The sequence below is a fragment of the Neolamprologus brichardi genome, chromosome 18, assembly GCF_056152115.1.
Source record: "Neolamprologus brichardi isolate AB-2024 chromosome 18, ASM5615211v1, whole genome shotgun sequence".
NCBI lineage: Eukaryota > Metazoa > Chordata > Actinopteri > Cichliformes > Cichlidae > Neolamprologus > Neolamprologus brichardi.
The window spans coordinates 27,181,402-27,202,500 of record NC_142121.1 but is presented as its reverse complement, the minus strand read 5'-3'; the positions used below and the strand labels follow the sequence as shown (position 1 = coordinate 27,202,500).

Genomic DNA, 21,099 nt, shown 5'->3' with positions numbered 1-21,099 from the left:
TGCACTGTAGTAAACTTGCTATCTTCCAATCAGCAGCAACGTTTTTGAAAGGCGCTGTATTCAAAATCTTGGCAAAGCTCAACACAGAACTAGTAATAGTAACAGTGATAACTGTCATACACACAAGTGGCCTCAAGTGTTGTGCTCCCAACTTAATGCATTTTCTTTTTCTCTGTGTCTCTCAGCGTATTTTTTCTAGGTGCAGTGCTGGTTATTGCTGCCACATTTCTTTACGGCTATGAGCAGAAACCTGCCAGCAGCAGCACCAACAAAGTGTAATCAGAGACTTGCGTGAATTGTGGCTCCACGAACTGTGACCAGGAATTTGCCACATGAACAATTTCATTACAGAAAAAGTAAAGACAAGTTACTGGTAAATACAGTCTTTTGGAAGTGGACCTTCTCTGAAAAAGTCCAAAATGGATAATAGCAGTGACTCATGTGAAAGCTATTGTTTTGAGCATGTCAGGTAAACTTAACAGCACAGAAAAGCAAACAGCGTAAGGAGAACAGGAGAACATGATAAGCAAACCTTATCCTTGCTGGCAAACTAATGTGAAACTAGTTCACGTGTGTCAGTATTAGAACTGTGACCTTCCACCTGAAGAGGTACAGGTGTTACATTTAAGCTTTGGGTTGCTAAAGAATTGTAATTTTAAAATGATCACGTCTTTTGAAGAAGTGGCACATAATATTAGTGCAAATGGAAAGTCCAGCCACCCATTCGCTTCCGCTTATCCTTTTCAGGGTCGCGGGGGCAAATGGAAAGGGTTTCTTTAGATATCAGCAGAGACGTTTTGAAAAAGCACAACAGCATATTGCACTTACTAGATCCCTACAAGCACGTGCTAAAATAATAATAACAAAGGAGCGCGTCGCATCAGATTTTTATAATCTGTCTGGATCCTCCACCACACTGCAAAGGTGCTCTACTGGAGGCTGTTTGAGTACAGCGAGCTGTCATGTTCAAAAAAACAGTTTGACATGATTTGCGCTTCATGATAGGGTCGATTATCCTGTTGGAAGCATCAGAAGATGGGTCGTTAAGGGATAGACGGGTTTAGCAACAATACTCAGGGCTGTCATACATACAAGGGCTTGTGTTCTGCTTAAAGCATGCCAGGAAAATACCTCTAAAACTATCATGCATTAACTGTAACCCCAGTTTCTTAGCTGACAGCAGGTTCGATGTGTTATGCATTCAGAGATGCTCTTCTCCCTACCTTGACTGTAACAAGTGTTTATTTGAGTCACTGTTGTCTTCCTGTCATTTCAAAGCAGTCTGATCATTCTCCTCTGAACTCAACAAGGCATTTTCACTACTGTGCACAGTTTTCTTACCTGTTTGGATCATTCTTTATGAACTGTAGAGATAGTTGTGTGTAAAAATAGACCAGCAGTTTCTGAATTACTCAGACCAGCCTGTTCAAAGTCAATGAAATCAGTGTTCTTCCACATTCTGACACTCAGTTTTCAGCAGCTCATCCTGACTATGTCAACATGGCCTAATGTGCAGAGTTGCTGCGATGTGATTGGATGATCGTAGATATCCAATGAGCAGTCTGACAGGTGTACCTAATGAAGCTGCCACTGAGTGTAAGCTTAAGATTACATTTAACATATTCCAGACACTGCAAAACACGGTGTGTAGAAAAATTAAAACATGTTGCGAAGCGGTCAGACCGACTTCATCTTTTTTTGTTGTTTTTTTTGTTTCATACAGAACAACATAGATATGGCAAACAATAAAGAACCTCAGTCATAAACCAGATGTTACATGCTGGATAAGACAGAAAACCTCTTCGTTCAGAAACAAACAAACAAACCAAAGCATATATTGTAAATCACAAAGAAAAAACATTTGGGCACTTTGGGACCTTTCGTAAACTTTCTATAAGTCAGTCGTTTAGTCTGTTTAAATAACCAGTTCTTGCCGTCCATGTGGTGTTCAGTTTGTCATATGTTTCGAAGGGGCAAAAACATTTTTATTTCCTATACTTGAACATTTTTTCTGAAAGGGCAAAAGAGCTGTTTGTATTATCAGTACGAGGAGCTTGTGTGGTTTTTGTTTGTGTGTTTTCTTTCTTTGACATTAGTGGGAGGTTTTCTAAGTAATAATAAAAACATTGTTTGGGAACGAAAGAACTGCGATAAGAAATACTGTGTATTCATTTACAAAGCAAACGGGAGGCGAATCCTTGACAGCACCTCCATCTAGTGGTGGAAGGAGGAGTAAACTTGCTGCAAAGAGGAGGGGTTACCTCTGTCCAAAGATGCTGAATGTCCTTTTTCCCCTTTTTTAAAAAAAAAAAAAAGATGAAATTTCACATAAAACTGAAACGACTGCTTTGACCTTGCTACTCACAGCCTGAACATGTATATCAAAAGCGCTCGTTTTAGGGTTATTTAAATTCAGAAAAACAAAAAGAAAAGCTTTTTATGTAACAACAAATGAATAAATTAAACTCTTTTTTTATGCCGAAACAACCAGCGCTGCCTTGATCTCATCTTACATCAAAGTCTACCTGCGTGTGTGTGTGAGCGCCCCCACACATACACTCTCTCTAATCCTCGCACACAGATGTCGGCACACCCATGAATATTTTGAACAGTTCTTTTCCTTTTCTTTCCTTTTCTTTTTTTTCAGTTCCAGTTGCAGTGCACTCAGGAAAACCAAACCGGTCTCTATAGCAACAGATGGCTGAATGAGCCGAGGTGCTGTGACCAATGAAGATACACTGAATTAATATGACCTATTTTCACCTCTGTGTACTTTTTAATTGGTAGCAACAATCATTTTTATTCAACATTGATCCCAGCAGATAAAAGCAGCATAAAATAAAATGGGAGGGCGTTGGTGGGAGAACTCATTTAGCCTATTTTCCTGTTCATTTTGCAGTGTTTCCAGCAGCACTCCAGACACAGACAATGTTTGCATAGTTGTGGATCTCAGAAAGGATTTGTGATTTCGGTATTGCCCTAGCCTGCGTTTATGAGGTGTGCAGCCAGGGGAGGAAAGAGAGCGGGCATATGGGAAGGTGAGGCGTGAACCTGAAGAGAAGCACAGATGGAAGATGAGTCATGTGACTTGTGCAGAGTGGCAGGCAGGGACCTGGACGGAGGCCCAGGACGGGCCGTGGCCACGACGTCGTGACGGTCTTCATCTGCGTGTTTATCTGCAGAAATCTGCCGGACAAATAATCAGTATGACGTCACAGAAGCAGCGCTGGTACGGATCCAAATAAAACCCATTTTTAAAATGGTGTCTGGCTTAGTTTCACACCGGCAAAACCATCACGGGTACATTTCTATTCCCTGGATTGTAGTGCAACATCAAATGTAGCCTCGGGACAGTTTGGCCTCGCTCCACCTGTGATATATGTGCCGACTGCTATCGCCTTCTTGTTTCAAATCTGTTGTCCGGCACTGCTCCAAGTCATTTACGCTGCACTTATTGAACGCATAGCTGACATTATTTATTTAAGGTAGCAACAGATTTGGCTCATCCCTCTGACATATCTGACACCCATCCAAAAAAACCCCCCAAAAAAAACAAAACAGCATCAGCTGCACAACTGAGGCAAGAAACTATGCTGGGTGCGTAAGTTTGGTGTATTAGCAGAACTCAAGTGAAAACTACAGCAGGCTGTTTTTTTTTCTCTTCTCCCAGACTTTTATGCCAAGTGGGTGCTGTTGTTACAATCTGGTCGATGTACGAGTTTATTCTTCACCTAAAAAGATTTGTATAATACTTTGTCTCTTTTAAATGATCTGTATACATCCTTTAATACTGAGATTGCTGAAGGCCTTTGTTGGCACTGATGAGGTTTACCAGCCCCCTGTATTTTTTGTTTTCTTTTTGGCTGACTTTTCAATCAAAACGTCTTCAGGTAACAAGTTATACAAAACAAATGCTATTCGAAAGTTCTCCAAGGAGAGGGGTTTTTTTTTGTGTGTTCCTCTCATTCTCATGCAATAGGGTCTACATAAGGATGCAGGATGCAGTTCTTGTTGTGGTCTAATACCTCTGCGATACATCTAAAAACAGCTTTTCCTTCTCAGCTAAAAGGCAGGCATAACTCTATATTCCAGTCCAAAGCATGTGAGGGGGTTCAAACAAGCTTTGATGCAGCTCCAGGTCCTTGACAAATAGTTTGCTGTGGACTTCTTGTGCTACGTCAGATCCCAGATGTAATATCCGTACCGGCTAATCGCGATAGTCCATTTGAATCATTCAGGAAGAAGAAGCCACGGAGGGGTGGAGGGGGGGGCAACCATCGGGCTTACTTTCCTATCCATTTACACCCCCCCTCCACTTCTTTTTTTTTTCCAAAAGGGAACAATCATATTTTTGTGTGTGCAACATTTCACTCTCTTATTTTGGCGGTATGACGACGAGCGGCGCCCCTCTCCGCGGCCTCCACATTAGCACTTGGGCATCGTTGGCGTTCGGCCTCCCCAGCGCGTTGGGAGGGATGGGTTCTTGGTAGTTGAGGATGTGCGGTTGCTCCTGGTAGGGGCGGCCCACCAGTGAGGCCCGAGAGCCCAGCGGCATGTCTGGATCCACGGCGATATCCACCCGCATCCGCCACCGCACCGTCTGCAACACTATACGCTCCTGGAAGAGGAGACAGAGCCATCGTGTTAATATGGTCGATGTGCTTGCTGATGATCATTTAAGACCAAGACCAATATTTAATAAAATATCTCTTTCAAAAGACAACACATCCTGATTCACATGTTGTGCTGGACTGACTTCTGATGCCGCTGCTACATCAGGAGAGTTGAAGGTAATGATGAGATATTTTGTAACTTTACACCAGACTGTGAAAGTGCAGGAGAAAGTGATTACATCATAGCCAGTGTGAAATGGGAGAGTGGTTTCTGAAGATATACGGCTGTTTTTCTCCCCCCTCCCCTCTTATCGTGATGTGGGAACAAAGGCAGGATCGCTGTGTTTCGGGCCTACCTTTGTGACAGAGTTCATGGCCACCAACCAGGTGATGAAACTCTGGTCCCTGGTGATGTGGGTCAGCATGGGTGTGTTGCTGTTGCTGATGGGGACAGCCCAGGTCACACTGGGGTAGAAGTTGTCGTTCATGCTGACCGTCAGACGGGACGGTTTGGATGTAGGGCCGGTGAGGGTGACCGTCTCTGTGGTGTTGCCGTACCAGGGGTAGCTGACACCATCCGAGTCACTGATGGCCTTGACCCGACCCTCTCGCAGTTCTGGTAACTCCCAGCTGGACCTGCAGCAGCGGACAAAGGAGGACACAGAGAAGCAGAGGATGAGAGACTTTGTTTTTGTGTGTGTGTGTGTGTGGCAGTGCCAGGTCCAGGGTTTTGGTCTAGATGTGTCTGTGTGAGAGAATCACATGCAAACCTTAGAGGCCCACAGTAAGCAAGAGAAGTTTGATGGCGTCTTCTACACACTTACATGCCAATATCGCCATAGGTATTGTAGAACTCCATCTGGGTGCAAGCTTGGATCCAGCCCACCACCCAGGTTTCGTTGCGGGGCACTGGTGGCATCACGACTCCCGCTGAGGCCCTGAAGTAAGGCGTCTTGTAGCGGAGCACAATCGGTGAGTTCTCCTCAATGATGGTGGGACACTGGTCAATAGAGGCGGACACCTCATACACTACAATGTTCTCCCGTCTGATGCGGGGCTTGCATGCGATGCTCTGAATACAGCCCATAGTGCAGGCGACAAGCAGAATGAGCAAAGCCAGAGAAGACGGGAGCCGATGATACCTGGCCAGTATGCACATCAGTCCCCTCAGGGTTCCACCCTTGCCTCAAGAGCAGATCTAATCCTTTAATTGCACATAATCACTGATTGGATAAAGGAAGAAAGGGGCAAGAAGAAGAAGAAAAAAGCTAGGGGAATAAGCAACAGTCACCATTGATGAAAAATGAAAACTTCCACCATAATATCTTTAGGATGATATGGAGGTGAGACAGCAGTGTTGACTTGGGGGGAAGTATCGCAGATCTTCGCAGCCTCCTCCCCCCGGTCTGCCTGCTGACTGCCGCACTGCCCTTGGCGCTCGTCCCCAGAAACTGCAATCCGGCCTCCCCTGGGCTGCTGCTGCTGCCTCTCCGCCGAGCGTCCGCAGGCTCCTGTGTTCCCCGTCGAGTCCGCACGTCCGGCCGCACGTCGGTGCCCCTTGATCCTGCTGCTCTGCTCCCGGCTCTGCGCTGTCATGTCAAGTGGCGACAGGGCAGCCAGGTGCGTCAGAGGAGGAGGGGGTCTGGATGCCTTTTGTTTGCTCGGCTTTTCCCGTACTAGCCCTACATTCGCGAGGCGCCCTCACAAGCCAAAATCGGGGGTCCTCATCACTTTAAGCCCGCCATGAAAAGGAAGCTTCACCAAAAAACGAGCGAGGATGATGTCTTACGAAAGCGAGCCACCGGGGCCGCAGAGGGTTATTTTAATGTTTCTCTTTTTTTTCCCTTTCCTCGCAGCGAGTTTCCATTCTTGGGGATGCATGAATGGTGCAATATGAATGGAGGCAGCGAGGCGGCATAAACGTGCAGGCAGGGAAACAGCGACTATACCGTCAGGCTATCGGTCTCGTTGTTGCCGCGCAGCCTCACGGGCCGGAGAGCATCCTCTTCCCGCGGAGGGTCGAGTTGTTCGGTTTCGAGGTGCTGATGCTGTGTGGAGGTAGAGGAGGGAGGGGCGTCACCCGACCTCTGCATTGAAAAAAAAATAACAAGTGCACGCGGGCGTGTCTACGAGCATGCGTCACGCTAGAGTGGAACGCCATTGGTGGATTTGCTCGATAGCGGAAGTAGTGTCGTTTGACATCAACTCGCACTGACACGCATACACCGGCCAGCTCGGCTTATTAATACTATTATTATATATCCATACGTCGCCGGGTCGTACCCGCAGCCGGTGGCGCTAGTTTATGATCGGCCGTTTGTTCGGTAACTTGTCGCAGAAGGTCCCGAGCTTGCTGTACCGGGTGTCGCTGGTGATGAAGCCGCAGGTTGTGTTCGTGTTGGGCGGGCCTGGCGCCGGCAAAGGAACCCAGTGCTCCAAAATCGTGGAGGTATGAGAGAAAGGGCAATGAAAAGGGCCCTCTTCATCGAGCAGGGTTGTGAATGACGTGGTGCAAATGTGGTTCAGGGGGATATGCCTCTCTTTTTTAATTGTTGCGACTTTAGTAGCATCTTTTATTATCGGATAGTATCCCAGTTTTCTGTCACTTCCGGTTGTCCTCTAAAACGAACCTGTGCGTTAGCCAGGCAGCTAGCTTGTTCACCTCACAGGATATCCAGATTAAGTGCCGAAAGAGAAGCAGGAGCTATATTTTAATATATTTATTTCTTCAAGGAGACTCGATGACAATAATTCTTCACAATTGAGTGAGAGCAGCAAAGAATAAGGTATTTGTGGAGTCCTGCGACTGGATGAATGGGCTAAATAATACCTGTTTTCGTAGAACAAACAGGAGATAGGGTGATAGCACTGAAGAAAAGTCAATACACTATCTGTGCAGATGGGGTTATGTAATGTCAGTGCGAGTCTGGCGTGCACTTGGCCACACTAGCCTTGACTTTGAACGATCAGAAACAAATAATGACATAGACACAGACAGGTATTGGACAAGGAACTAATCACCCCACCCTGCTGCTAAGGCAAGGCACACGTCAACACATGTCAGTGATATCTGTTGTCAAGAATGTAGTAAGAAAACATTTTTTAAAAGAGTCAAAGTATCGGGGGAAAGAAGCTGTTGTACATTACTGGAAGTTTTCTTTAACCCATAATTTATTTGTTCAGTCGGGCCAGAACAAAAAGTTATTTTATTTATTTCATCAGATCATCCTGAAAGTCAGCAAAGCAAAGCCAGGACTCGTAATGAGGCTGCTGCTTTGATGTTTGTCTGAAGCTCCTGAAGCTGCAGCTCTACTGGGGGCTGCCGTGGATTCTTTGATGTGTGTTTGGCAGACACAGCTTCTTTGAGAGAGAGACTTTATAGCTACCCTTGTTCACGGATGTTACTGGGTGTTGGCTGCCATGCTTCAAGTGCAGCGATCGGGCCTTGTGGCAGCTAGAGGCATAGAGGCTCCTTTCATTCAGTGCTTTCATTCAGGACTGACTCTTTTTTTCTGCTCAGCCTGCGAGTTAGAAAGATTTATGCTGTCTGTAAAGGCTGTCGCAGTGTTCACAGAAATGTACACACCCGGAAAATAGTTTTCCATTCTCATCACAGTTACTTGATTCAATTTAGACATTTGTGTGTTTCTCAGAGTTATGGCTACACCCATTTGTCAGCTGGGGATTTACTCAGGGAAGAGCGAGCCAGAGAAGAGTCAGAGTTTGGACAGCTCATTGCCAACTACATCAAAGAGGGCAAAATCGTCCCAGTGGAGATCACCATCAACTTACTCAGGAAGGTGTGTATTGAATACAGGTTGTAAATCTGGTTCGCCTAGAAAGAAAATCCTGCTTGTTTGTGTCGGCTGCAGGTCAGACCTGTTTTCAACTACACTTTTACACTATTTGTTCAAACAAAAAAATTCTACAAAACTGAGTTTTAACTTTTAATATTTACATTTTTCTCCAAAACCCCGAATTTGATTCTGACATTTTAGTCATTTGAATGTAATGTGAATGATTTCTTTCTTTTTATCATTCAGGTTATAATGCTTTGTTTTTCTAAACTAAAGAGACAAAAAATGTATTTTAAGTTGTATGTTAGATACCTTTGCTAGAGTTTACTGGTAGTGTTTCAGAATCACTTTCTTGGATGACTGTGGTCTGTTTGCTGCACTGAGAGACTAATTTTAATTTTAAGTATGGCAGCATCATGATATGAACTGTTACAGATGCAAAAAAAAATCTCAAATGCAAAATATTTCCTGTTTGTTCTTCCCGTTTTGTTAGGCCATGGAAGCGACGATGAAGAAAAATGAGAATAAGTTCCGGTTTCTCATCGATGGTTTCCCCCGAAACGAGGACAACCTTCAGGGGTGGAATAGTGTCATGGATGGAAAAGCTGATGTTAAATTTGTGCTTTTCTTTGACTGCAGCAATGAGGTAAGTCATGGGCCTTTTATTGTCCATTTCACAGCAGGGGTTGCTGTTTAAATGAGGATACAGAGAAATCATTTAGCATTTATTTGCTTCATTCTCATCTTCTGTATTGCTACCACCTGCTGAAGTAGAGTGATGTCAAATTGTTGTGTAGTCACCCACAAAACTAAAGTGTAAAAAGAGCATGTTCTTACATCTGGCAAATCATCTTAAGTTTTTAGATTTCAGTGGGGAAAAAACATCCTGGAATTAAAATTTCTTAAAAGTACTTTTGGTGGAAATGTGGTTCTGCTGTGCTGAGCTGATGTTTTGCGAGTTATTTTGCACTGATTTTGACTCTTCTGTCTACAGGTTTGCATCAACAGATGTCTAGAAAGAGGAAAGAGCAGTGGACGAACAGATGACAACAGGGAGAGCCTGGAGAAAAGGTGCAGTTCTCTACTGAGTCAGACCTTTAATCTGTTTTAATTTAATAATATACCACTGAGTCCTCCATTTCCTGTGTTCGTTTTTTCCCCTCTATAGGAATAACATGCATGTCTGATCACTATACATTTGTCTGCCCCATTTAACTTACTGGTGGATACCTGCACAAATGTTTTTGACCTAATTTATGTCTGCTTGGAGTCCCTTGTGTCATCTGACCCCGATAACATGCCATATTTTTTCTTCATTGCAGAATCCAAACCTACCTGCAGTCTACACGACCAATCATTGACCTGTATGAGAAACAAGGCAAGGTGCACACTATAGATGCTTCTCGCTCAGTGGATGAGGTGAGTAAACAGCGTCGACTGCAGGAAAACATTCAGGAATGCCTCCCATAGAGGCCAGTTAAGGCCAGTTAAGGCAAACAAGCCCTGAATATGTGAGAGAAATTATGTGAAGAATGCTACTTGTAGATTCAGTCCCCCATCATGCATCCAGGATGTTTTCAAGTTGTAATTTTTCACATTTTAGATCGAATGCTGTTGGGATTGTCGGGGGGAACTGGTAGTTTGGGCAAACAGGTATTTTGACAGGTTTTTGTACCAAGGCTGCCATCATATGGTGGTTGTGATGTTCAGTAAATCCACCAATCTCCCTTTCAGGCTCATTTCCTTGTGCACCTCTGCATCACTATTTTTAGATAAGGCCTGTTCTGCAGTTTCACATTGGGCCCAAAGTTGCCCAGAGAAAATCATCGCTGGTGATGAGAGCTCATCTCATCACTTCTCACTCAACTTTTCAGAGGAGGAATCTTTCATCCCAGCGTTTTCTATTCTCCTGTCGTTAACATTTAACACGGTCTCACAGCAGTTCATGAAATAGTCATGACTATTAGTCTACTAATTCATTTCCCTAGACACAAATTGTACACTTTTTTTCACGCACGCACAAATTTCCAAACAGCATTTTGGTGTAACCGTGTCCATGCGCACAAAATGACCTTTTTCCACTTTTAAAAGTGGAAGAAGAAAAAAGTGCTGGAGCAAGTTATTTGTTTTTTCTCATGCTACAAACCCAAATCTGAGTCACACTAATCAGAGAGTTTAAGACATTTTAGGGTTTTTTTTAAAAACTAAATTGTTTTTATAATTATTTGAATATACATTAGCCCTTTGACAGACTGGCAACCTGTCCTGGGTTTACCTGGCATGTCTGTCATTTATTGCATCCAAAGATTTGTTACCCATGTGACATCATCCACTTTTATGTGCCACTCGGACACACTTGACGGACATCCAACACTCATCGCAGACACAAAAGTGCCCATAAAATGACTTGTGGTGTGCCCCAAGAGTCGGTTTTAGGCCCTGTACTTTTTAATTTGTATATGCTCCCTCTTGGCGATGTCATCAGAAGGCATGGAGTGAACTTCCACAGTTACGCTGATGTTGTACATTTCCGTGTCTCCTGATGACACCAGACCAATGGATGCCCTTTTTAACTGTATTCTAGATATAAAATCTTGGATGGCAGAAAACTTTACAGCTTAACCAGGACAAGACTGAAGTTTTAATCATCGGTCTTGAGGCTCAGAGAGAGAAACTCCTGTCTAAATTACAGGCATTTTCACTATGTCCTTCACTACAAGTGAAAAACCTGGGTGTTATTTTTGACTCTGAGCTTGGTTTTATCCCACATATTAAACATGTAACCAAAATTGGATTTTATCATCTAAAGAATATAGCCAGAGTCCGTCCTATTCTCTCTCGGGCCAACACGGAGATGCTGATGCATGCTTTTATTACCAGTCGCATTGATTACTGTAATGTCCTGCTCTCTGGTCTCCCCAAAAAGAATATTTCACCTTTACAACTTTTACAAAACTCAGCTCGCAGCTCGTGTGCTGACGAAGACAAGAAGGCGGGCACCGGTTTTAGAATCGCTGCATTGGCTCCCCGAGTGTTTCAGGATCGATTTTAAAGTTCTTTTATTGTTTTTTAAATGTCTTAATGGTCTCGGGCTTTCTTATCTTTCAGATCTGCTTCTACCATATGAACCCTCGCGGACCCTGAGGTCCTCTGGCACTGGCCTTTTGATCGTTCCTAAAGTCAGGACTAGGGATGGGTACCGGTATCATGGCACCGGTTCTGACATAAACGGTAGTAACCAGACCGAAAAGCAGCGCACATTTCGGTGCTTTATTTCCGTGCTTTTTTTTTCCCTGAGATGTCATACACTTTAGATTCTAGCCAATCATTTTACGTTTCCGAGGATAGTAGGCGGGCCCAGGTACGTACGTTCTTTTAGAGCAGAGCTACAGATTAAAAATGCCCAAGACGAAGCGGTCAAAAGTCTGGCTGTACTTCACAGCAAAAGATGCAAACTCAGCAGCCTGCAACAAGTGCTTTAAGCTGATACTGTGCAAAGGAGGTGACACCTCAAATCCGATGAAACACCTGGCGACGCATAGCGTTTTTTTTAAAAGCAGAAAAATGCGCCGTATTTGATAGCTTGCTGCGAGACCTCACACCGAGCACATCTACTGCGGGTGTGGTGGTGACGGATGATGATGGCAGCGGCAGCCGTTCTTCTCTGCGTGAGTAGCTTCATGTTGTTCGTGTGTAATTTACGTTGAGTAGGCTAACCACGTTATTACATTAATGCATGAAAGGTGAACTAGCAAACACTGTCGTAGTTACATGCGGCTGTCTTCTTGTTTGATGGCAGATACTCCCTTCACCCTGGCCAAAAAGGCTAAAATGACCAAAGAAAAAGTGGAAAACAGTTAAACATGAGAGGTTTTTGGACAAAGTTTGTTTTTTCCATTGTTTAAGTGCTGCTTCCAGCCAAGAGTGATACCATATATGCCCCATAGCTGCAGAAAAGGCTAACATTGTTATCTTTTTACAAAACAACCAGCTGAACATGAGAGGTTTTTGGACCAATTATGTGTTCTCCATTCTTTAAGCACCGTTTAAGCACCGGCACAGTTTCAAAAGTACCGGTTTGGTACCGATATCGGATAAAACCTAAACGATACCCATCCCTAGTCAGGACACATACTCACGGAGAGGCAGCCTTTCAGTGGTATGGTCCTCGTCTGTGGAACAGCCTGCCGGAGGAGCTCAGTGTGTATCCATGACCGCTTATGTTAATGAGAGTGTGGGGAGTGAATTGGAGGGCGGGATGGGGTGGGCTGCTTTTAACCATGTAAAGCACTTTGTGCTACATTTCTGTATGAAAAGTGCTTTATAAATAAAGATTGATTGAAGTATTCGGAACAGCTGCTCAGGCATGTCAAAGAGGCGACCTTTACTGGACTTCTAGTTTTTATTGAGTTTTTGTTGCACCTGTGATTAAAAACAGTACTTCATAGCCACGGACAGCGAGATAAGCTTCACCTGCAGCTCTTCCAGTAGTTCAGGCTTTCTAACACGTTGCTTTTTGTCTCTTCCAGGTGTTCGCTGATGTGAAAGCCATCCTAGACAAAGAGGGTTGAGTTTCGCCAACTGCCAACATTCATTTATCTTTTATTTTTCTTTTTATCAACTGCATTTACACTATAATAAGTTTATATGTTCATTCATATGACTTTTTACATTTGGTTCATTTTGACTTTGTGTCTTTTGTAAACGCTGTACTGTTTATTTGTGAGGATGTAAAATGTGTATGAATGCGGAGGTAGCAATGCCAAGCGGCTACTTGTGATGAACTAGTTATTATTCAGAAGAGGTCACAGTGTAGTCTTTCCTCATCGTCTGAGGCCTCAGCTTAGAGACACACTTCTTTTGTCAAAGGCACTCGCAGCACTGAAAGTCTAAGAAAAACTGTACGTATTACAAATGTTTTCAGGGTCATTGGTAGAAGCTATCTCGCTCTTGATAAAAAATGTTTGATCTGATGACAAGGAAGGAGTTAAGTCTGTACTGAACCACATATAGCCTCTCTGCCATCCAAATAAAATGAATACAACATCCATCTCATGTTTACTGGACAGCACTACAGCATGAACACTTGCTTTTGTGCCGTGTGTCAGTATCTGCTACGTGTTCCTGCGATAAGCTTCAATTTGACGATGAATGCCCACATTATTATTCCAGAACGCGCGTCATCACGCCTATGCAAGCTGGGATTAGTGATAGTGAAAATGAAGATTAGGTGAAGTTAAATATGCGCTGTGTCCGCTTTTAAGTTCTTTTAAAACTGCTGTCTCTTTTGTGTTACCTCTGTCGACACCGTAGTGGATTTTAAAACCAATCAATATGTGACTGAAATGCCGTGTTTCACTTTTTCAGATGTTTTTCTTTAATTGTTTAGGAATTGCAACCATTTAATACAGTCTCCTATTTTCAGAGGGTCCAAAGTAAAGCACATCGTGTTAAGTACAAGAACTGTTTTTATTACTTGGATGAAAATACTGTAGAACAAATGGATAAATATGTTTTTCCCTCTCCAAGGCCTTTACTGCAGCTGCCTTCAGTTACTGCTTGATGCGAGTTTGTCCTTAATAACTGAAAAACATCATCTGCTGGGTTAAAAATCAGGTGACCGACTTGACCATTGAAGAATATCCGATTTCTTTACCTTAAGAAACTCTTTCAGTTACTTTGGCAGAATGCTTTTGAGTCATTCATTTCAAAAGCTGCCTGGTGAGTTTGAAAGAATGAACCAAAATGGTCCCTGGCAGCTCACACAATAGTGTTGTCTATACAATATTTGTCTGAATCTGAGCAGAGAGTATAGCCCTGAACACTTCGTTTTTCATCCTGCTGCTTCTATCAGCAGTCACATCATCATAAACACTAGTGAGCCGGTTCCACTGGCAGCCATTCATCCGCATGTCACAATACTGCCTCCACATATAATGAGGTGAGCTTCAGATCAGATGAGCCGTTTCTCCCCTTCTCCACACGTCTCTCTTCCCATCATTCTGCTACAAGTTCATCTTGGTTTCATCTGTCCAAAGATTCTCTGATGTTTTCTGGAAAAGTCTAATCTGGCTTTCTTGTTCTTGAGTTTAACCAGTAGTTTCAGCCTCACTGTAAACCCTCTGTATTTACATCCGTGAAGGTTCCTCGTGATTGTAGACCTCAACAATGATACACTCATCTCCTCAAGCGTGTTCTTGACTTGGTTAAATACGCCCAATTACAGCGTCCTTCACTTTAATCAACATTTCTTTTTGACATTCATCATATTGTGAGTTTCAATGAAAAGATACCAAATGCATGAAATAATCATGAAACTGGTGTCACCAGGCCAGGAAACTGCACCTCCAGTTAATTTTAAGCCTCTGAATGTGGCTGTAATTCCTGATTAGATCCCTTGGATTAAAGATGAAAGTCTACACTTTTATTTAAAATTATATGCCACCTTTGTGACGGTGAACAGATGCAAAACTTAAAAAAAAAAAAAAAAGTGTCATTGTCCAACAGTTTATGTATCTGACTGGATGTAGTTTGTAGACAAGTCACAGCTCCTCGTTTCCATACTAATAAACCAGCAGGTGGCGCCAAACATCACAGTATATGCTCGGTGAAGTGCAATTTCCATAATATGTCTGTTTTAATATGTCATAAAGAAAAGCTGATGTAGTAAATAAAAATAAATAAATAAAATAAAATAAAAAAAGAAACTAGTTTGTGTGATTGTTTGGAATTTCACTAACTGAGTAAAAAATATAGAAAAGGGTGCTGGCAGCATTTGTCCTGTGATAATTGTGGAGCTTTGTCTTTTAATTGTTTATCTTTTACTGAACTGATGTAGTAATCAAAGCGTGTGCGTCTCTGTCAGTAAGAAGAATATGTACCTTCAAATGTACATACATATCTCAGCATTTCATTTAGCCATTGCTTTGCTGGTCTTCATAGGAACTGATTCCCTCCACTATTTTTTTTAAACAAATATAAACTGACAACAAAGGGAGAGGTTTTATATATACTCTACATTTCCCACATGTCTACAATATTCAGTTATGAATTTTAAATGCTGGGATGACTCATTGCTCGAATCATGTTTCTTAAAAATAATGAAAACAAATGCTGCATTGTGTGCTATATAATAAACATTTTATTTTTGTGTTTGTAATAAAATCTGTAGTTACAGACATTTGCTTACATATTACTAATATTCCTGAGTGTTTTAGCTTGAGGCCTGGTGTCTGCATTTAAAGAGCTACACATTACAGAACAGAAGCTTTCAAAAAAAACAGTACCTTGACATGCTTTCACATAATAACAGGGCAAAGTACCAAATGCGAAACGGGAAATGCATCACAGAAGCAGTTCACTGCAGCAGTCGTATTCTTGACAGTAGAATGCCTTAATGGGCAGTCAGAGAAAGCAGCTAGCAGAAACGTGTGACTGTAAGGCACTAATGATTCAACTGGTTAGTCCGATTGAACTATGACACACAAGGTAAAAAGATTATCAAAGTTTAATGATCCTGCTGAGAAAAACGGATCAATGCAGCACCAAATGCAAAAGAATTCAGCCAAGAAAAATAAAAAAAATATATATAAATAAGAATGCAAGTGCTGAGAACTGATTTTAACAAGCTTTTTTGACATGTTAAGTAGAAATACGTGAATAAAAGTAAGAAAATATATGAATTACAGCATCATGTGCATGTGCAAAACAACAACATTAACCCAGAAATAAAAAGGGAAAACTGTACAAGACAATAAAAACATTTGCTTAAATGACTGACAAGCTATGCTTATTGCAATAAGTACCACAACCTATGACACATCAAAACAACAATTCCTGGTGTTACTGACAGTCAGTAAAGCTTACTGCATTAAGAAAAATGTAAATATATTCGTACTCTGCCAGCAGATGGCAATCTTAAAATATATATATATATTATCTTATTTACAGGCAAGCCTTGGCAAACAAACAAATAACGGCGTAAGACTGCAAAAGACCACACTAACGGGCGAAGTCGTATCTACAGCTGAAGCACAAGTGTAACAGTGATTCTCAATGCGTACAAAAATGAGGGCTGTCCTTCAGTTCAGACACTGTGTTGAGTGATTTGCCAAAAACAAAATTTTAAATTCACATTAAAAAAAAAAAAAAAGTACATTCTGTCGTTAAACATTCACAAAGAACTTACATAAAGTATGTGCATCACGTACAAATACGTAAAGGGCAACACAAATGTCTGGTTGTGTTTAGAAAGAAAATTTAATTTTTGACAGCATGCTGGCTGGTGAAAGAAAAAAGTTTGGGGGGAGGGAATGAAGGTCTGCAGCACGCTCAGCAGGAGTTCGCCAGGCCTGTAATGATGTTGCCGGGAGACCTGCGATACTGAGCCTTGGTGTTAGTGACGGCCCCGTGCTTCTGTCGCAGGTGAAGCCTCAGCTGACTCTTGTGTCTGAAGTGGAGGTCACATTTTTCACACTAAAGTAAAGGAGAAATAAAAGCATTATTTAGAATCCCTGTTTATAAATGGACAGCTCAGATCGGTTAGCTCTTTCCAGGATTACCAGTCAGGAATTATAACTATCGACAGGCATATGGATCACCGGCATGATGGGATTACTCTCTTTTTAGCCAGCAGACACGTTGGATAAAGAGGGGAGGGTGACTAGGAAGCTTACATGATAAGGCTTCTCTCCGGTATGAATGCGCATGTGGCTCTTGAGCGTCTGAAGGTGACGGAAGTGCGTTCCACAGATCTCACAAGGGTACGGTTTCTCCCCCGTGTGAATTAACACATGTGCACGAAGGTGGGCCACCTGCGGGAGAAAATTACTAATGTTAATAATGAGGCTACACTTGAAATTTTTCCTAAAGATGAGAAGGGGGTTTTTTTGGAGGGGGGGGGTCTTCTTCTCCTCACCTGGACAAATCGGGACCCACACGTTTCGCACTTGTATGGCTTTTCTCCAGAGTGGATACGAGTATGAGTCTTGAGATTGGCTGGCCGGTTAAACTGAGCTCCGCAGATGTTGCAGTGGTACGGCTTTGCACCTGGAGGTTAAGAAAAGCAGGTGAATACAACAACTCCATTCCTTGAGTTCTGAAAATGAGGCAGAGCCTGCAGTGACTCTTACCTGTGTGAACAGTCTTATGGCTGGCCAGGTTGCCCTTGTAGCGGAAGGCAGCCTGGCAGCAGTCACACTTGTATGGCTTGTCGCTGTGGACCTGGGCCATGTGCTCTTTGAGAGAATCTTCGTCTGAGAACTTTGAGTCGCACCCGTTGCAGATGTAACTGTTGTTTTCTGCAAAAAGAAGTAGAAATAAATGAAAATGTGACTAACAATGACACAAAATCAGATCAAATGGCTTCTTAGAGCTTAAAGACAAGCTAACAGTTTAATATTTGTGCGTTCCTCTTACCACAGCTGGAGATGGAATAATCCGAGTGTAGCTTGGTGGAGTCATCTTTGCTGTATGAGTCAGGAGACAGGTGGCCTGCTTCCATACACTGAGGGCTGTCACAGCCACATGTGGAGCATCTGTTGTTGCTGCAACGAGGAACACGAGCACCGTTAGTATGAAGTTACTTTAAGCTCCTTAACATCTTAAAGCGTTGATTTCATATTAGATCTGTCTGTGAGTTGCACTTTTACCTGACACTGCTGCAGCTTGTGCTGTCCACACTCTGAGATCTGGGACTTTCTTCTTGATGGTCACCAGCTCCTTCTTCTGCCTGGGCATCGCTGTGTCCTCCTGCCTCACTGCTCTTGCCAGGGCTTGGTGTAGGGGACATGGCGCCGGTAGCATTAGCGTTGTTTCCTTGAGCCTCCTTTTCATTCTCATCAGAAGTCTGGTTCATGACGATGAACTTGTACTTCTTCCAGTTGCGGGCCTTCATATCTTTGGGGCAGTCTGATGGCCACTTGAGGCTCATGCTTGCATTTCTGCTGCTGCTCGACTCAGTGGGTGAGTTTGGCTGGCAGTCAGATCTAAGGGGGCTTTGGGGGCTGCAAATGACACCTTTGCTAAAGCCTCTTACACAGTTGGTTTGTGGGTGCTGAATGCTGTCTTCCTCCATTGGAGGAACAGGTCCTTGAAAGCTGCTGTGAGCTACTGCCGGGCGGATGATACTGGGGAGGTAACCGACATGGGATGGGAGTGAGTGGGAGATAATGGCGTTGGACTCATTGTGAGCCATGTTGGTGGTGGGTACTAGTGAGCATCTAATGTTCGGAGAACCTTCTAATTTCTCAGCAGCAATACAGACGTCACCATAGACGTGATAGGAGCCAGAGGTGTTGATCCCCCTGAAAACACTGGGCATGTAGCCTCTGGACTCGTGAGGAGGGGGCATGTTTGCTGTACAGTTGTTTACATAGTCGGGCCTTAAAGCAGAGATTTCTTCAGCCAGATGCAATGAGTTCCTCTGTATCTCTTCACTCTGCACGCTTCTGTAAAAACACATTCATCTCTAAGTCAGATCTCTTTCATTTTTCCCCCAAGACAAGGCATTTTCTTTAATTTATTTTTTAGGTTTTTACCTGGACTTAATGAATCTGTGGCAAGTGTTGGCCACGTGTTCCATCTGGAGGTAGATGGCTGTATTCAGGGTGGTCACGACCACGGTGTCGTTAAGGTTCAGACAGGATGTGTACATGAAATCTAGAAGGATGGAGAAAGCCTTGGGGTCTACTTTGGGGTCTAAGCTGATGGCACTGAGGTTTGCATTCTCAGGATCCATGAACACGGAATAAAAGAAGCCACTGTAAAACAGAAAGAGAGATAGTTATCATGAAGGTTAGCGTTTACACAAACTGTTTGGTATGAGCTACGAAACCAAATTTCCCAATTCCAACTTATTCACTATAAATAATGACATAGTAGTTACATATATAGTCTCATGTTGGTGAACTCGAGTCAGATCTTTTGATAGTGTATACCTGCAAGCCACAAGGATGGCCTTGTGAGCTCGGAAAAGCTGTCCGTCCACCTGTATGGACACATCGGTGAGGATGTTCCTGCTGCGCAGGCGGTTGAAGTTGAGCAGGACGTCACCTGCATGGCGTGTGAACTGAATGCAGTCGTCTGCAGTCATGGCCATGTTGTGATAACCTGTGCAAAAGTTGTAAAGGGTGTGATCAATATGGAAAACTCTACAACTGACCCACTGTGGGCTGAATGTAGGAAGAAAAAACAAACAAACAAGGTAAAAATAAAGTTACACGATTTTATTTGTATGAACATTTCAATTATTCCACAAATAAAAACCTGGAGTGACAGAAATTTTTAACTGGTTCAAAACATGCTGCTGCTGTTCAGTATGAGCCACGTAGCTTCAAAACAAACTTCAAACCAAAACAAGTGACAACGTCAGGACAAAAGGAGGCGCCATTGCAAAGAGAAACGCAAACAAGGGAGGCTTACTAAACCTTTACAGCCCTGCTCTGACAATAATTGAGCCTATATGACGGTGATATTACAGAGTACAACCTCTAATCAGCATTTCAACATATTATGGAAAACAGCTGCACTGCTTCACTGGGTCAATGTCTACACAAGCTTCTGCCAAGTGGCAGCAAATCTTGACCGCGGGAAATAAAGCGCAAACATAAAGCGTAAAACCGGTGACTTAGTGTGTCCGCGTCACAAGTGTTTAACTCGTCTCGTCTTTCTGCTGCAGCGGCACAGCGTGTGGACAAACACAGCAAACTATCTGCTGGCAGCCCACAGTCCGTGAACGCGTTTGACGTTGAGCACATTCCGTCCCGGCTGCTCAGATTAGGTTGCCAGCGCGCACAGAGAGGTTTCCTGTTCCCCGATTTAACTGCAACTCATCTCCTTTAACCCATTAACATTCACTCCTCCTCACCCCACCCAAAGAGTTGTTTCTAAACCTTCGCAGTTTCAGACTAAACCGAGGCGGCATGATTTCGTAGGATGTGATTTCAAGGAGTGGCGGCTGAGTAATCTCGCTGCTGTGCGTTAAAGCCGAGCAGGTCAGCGCAAGCCCTGTCAAGTATGGAAATACTACTCAGCTGTCATGTCCGAAGGGCTGTCGCGAAGTTTCGTAATATGTTTTCATGGTGTTTAAACACCGATTGCGGAGTTAAAACTAATAGTTTACGAATCAAAGATCAAAAAAAGTAGTTGGCTCAGTTTGAAGGGCACAATTAAACAAGTGAAAATAGTGTCGACATAAGAAATACGCAGAGGAAATCTAGATGTTGACTGAACTAGTCCGACCGGTCCTGTTGCGCCACTGTTTCCCGGTTGATGTGTAACCTCGATCATGTGAAAGGGTGGTATCAACTGAACGGCTTTTTAAAAATAATAAAAATACAATAAGACAAACAGGCCTCGTGAGCTGGAATAAACACATAAAAGGAAAGTTTAAGACCGTTTTACTAACTATCCCATCTGAACAGCTACTACGGCTCAAATCGTTTACTTCACTCCTGGCTAACGGAGCCATAAAACCTTCGCAATAATGAAAATAAGTGGCACAGAAAGAAAAGGAGAAAGAAAGACATAGAGGCGAGGAAGCCACACGAGCATCTGCTACTTCTCTACACTTCTGAGAGTAATGCTGAGAAAATAGGAAGGGAAAAAAAGTCACCTTGTAAAAGTTTCCTCGAAACTCTGTGCATCACCAGTTCTGAGAATCCAGTTCTGAGAATCCAGTTCTAAGAAAC

General features: G+C 43.1%; 4 protein-coding genes across 11 annotated transcripts in view; 2 read left to right on the top strand and 2 right to left on the bottom strand.

Moving 5' to 3' along the window:
- slc35a3b (solute carrier family 35 member A3b) overlaps positions 1 to 21,099 on the top strand; it is a 77,372-nt gene that overhangs the window by 11,519 nt on the left and 44,754 nt on the right. For 5 of the 8 annotated variants that reach the window (XM_006786828.3, XM_087832595.1, XM_087832596.1 and 2 more), the window contains one exon: positions 186 to 2,281. In XM_006786828.3, coding sequence (XP_006786891.1) covers positions 186 to 279 — 94 coding nt within the window. In that variant the 3' untranslated portion in view covers positions 280 to 2,281. Of the gene's footprint in view, positions 1 to 185; positions 2,282 to 2,647; positions 2,716 to 2,899; positions 3,188 to 21,099 lie in introns of those variants that run through there. The other 3 variants (XR_015716841.1, XR_015716840.1, XM_035906090.2) reach the window with 2 other exon arrangements.
- On the bottom strand, positions 1,580 to 6,693 carry fam78ba (family with sequence similarity 78 member Ba). Its single transcript, XM_006786827.3, has 3 exons — positions 5,438 to 6,693; positions 4,970 to 5,249; positions 1,580 to 4,618 (listed from the first exon to the last, which is right to left on the bottom strand). Exons 1-3 carry the CDS (start codon positions 5,770 to 5,772, stop codon positions 4,376 to 4,378), a joined length of 858 nt encoding a protein of 285 aa, XP_006786890.1. The 5' UTR covers positions 5,773 to 6,693; the 3' UTR covers positions 1,580 to 4,375.
- Positions 6,785 to 13,460, top strand: cmpk1 (cytidine/uridine monophosphate kinase 1). The gene is made up of 6 exons (XM_006786826.3): positions 6,785 to 7,062; positions 8,267 to 8,413; positions 8,904 to 9,056; positions 9,405 to 9,481; positions 9,733 to 9,829; positions 12,940 to 13,460. The coding sequence occupies exons 1-6, from the start codon at positions 6,919 to 6,921 to the stop codon at positions 12,979 to 12,981; spliced, it is 660 nt and encodes a 219-aa protein (XP_006786889.1). The 5' UTR covers positions 6,785 to 6,918; the 3' UTR covers positions 12,982 to 13,460.
- Positions 15,529 to 21,080, bottom strand: bcl6ab (BCL6A transcription repressor b). Its single transcript, XM_006786825.3, has 9 exons — positions 21,024 to 21,080; positions 19,348 to 19,519; positions 18,949 to 19,170; positions 18,061 to 18,858; positions 17,828 to 17,955; positions 17,542 to 17,709; positions 17,328 to 17,458; positions 17,086 to 17,223; positions 15,529 to 16,885 (listed from the first exon to the last, which is right to left on the bottom strand). Exons 1-9 carry the CDS (start codon positions 21,052 to 21,054, stop codon positions 16,742 to 16,744), a joined length of 1,932 nt encoding a protein of 643 aa, XP_006786888.1. The 5' UTR covers positions 21,055 to 21,080; the 3' UTR covers positions 15,529 to 16,741.

Excerpts from the sequence above, each read along its gene's own strand:
- fam78ba (XM_006786827.3), bottom strand. The coding sequence starts at position 5,772 with ATGTGCATACTGGCCAGGTATCATCGGCTCCCGTCTTCTCTGGCTTTG. Across the intron at positions 5,250-5,437 it reads ACCTATGGCGATATTGGCAT|GTCCAGCTGGGAGTTACCAG; the intron begins GTAAGTGTGTAG and ends CCGCTGCTGCAG. Across the intron at positions 4,619-4,969 it reads CCATGAACTCTGTCACAAAG|GAGCGTATAGTGTTGCAGAC; the intron begins GTAGGCCCGAAA and ends CTCCTCTTCCAG.
- cmpk1 (XM_006786826.3), top strand. The coding sequence starts at position 6,919 with ATGATCGGCCGTTTGTTCGGTAACTTGTCGCAGAAGGTCCCGAGCTTG. Across the intron at positions 9,057-9,404 it reads TCTTTGACTGCAGCAATGAG|GTTTGCATCAACAGATGTCT; the intron begins GTAAGTCATGGG and ends TTCTGTCTACAG. Across the intron at positions 9,482-9,732 it reads AGGGAGAGCCTGGAGAAAAG|AATCCAAACCTACCTGCAGT; the intron begins GTGCAGTTCTCT and ends TCTTCATTGCAG.
- bcl6ab (XM_006786825.3), bottom strand. The coding sequence starts at position 21,054 with ATGCACAGAGTTTCGAGGAAACTTTTACAAG. Across the intron at positions 18,859-18,948 it reads CACAGATTCATTAAGTCCAG|AAGCGTGCAGAGTGAAGAGA; the intron begins GTAAAAACCTAA and ends GTGTTTTTACAG. Across the intron at positions 17,710-17,827 it reads TTATTCCATCTCCAGCTGTG|AAAACAACAGTTACATCTGC; the intron begins GTAAGAGGAACG and ends TTCTTTTTGCAG.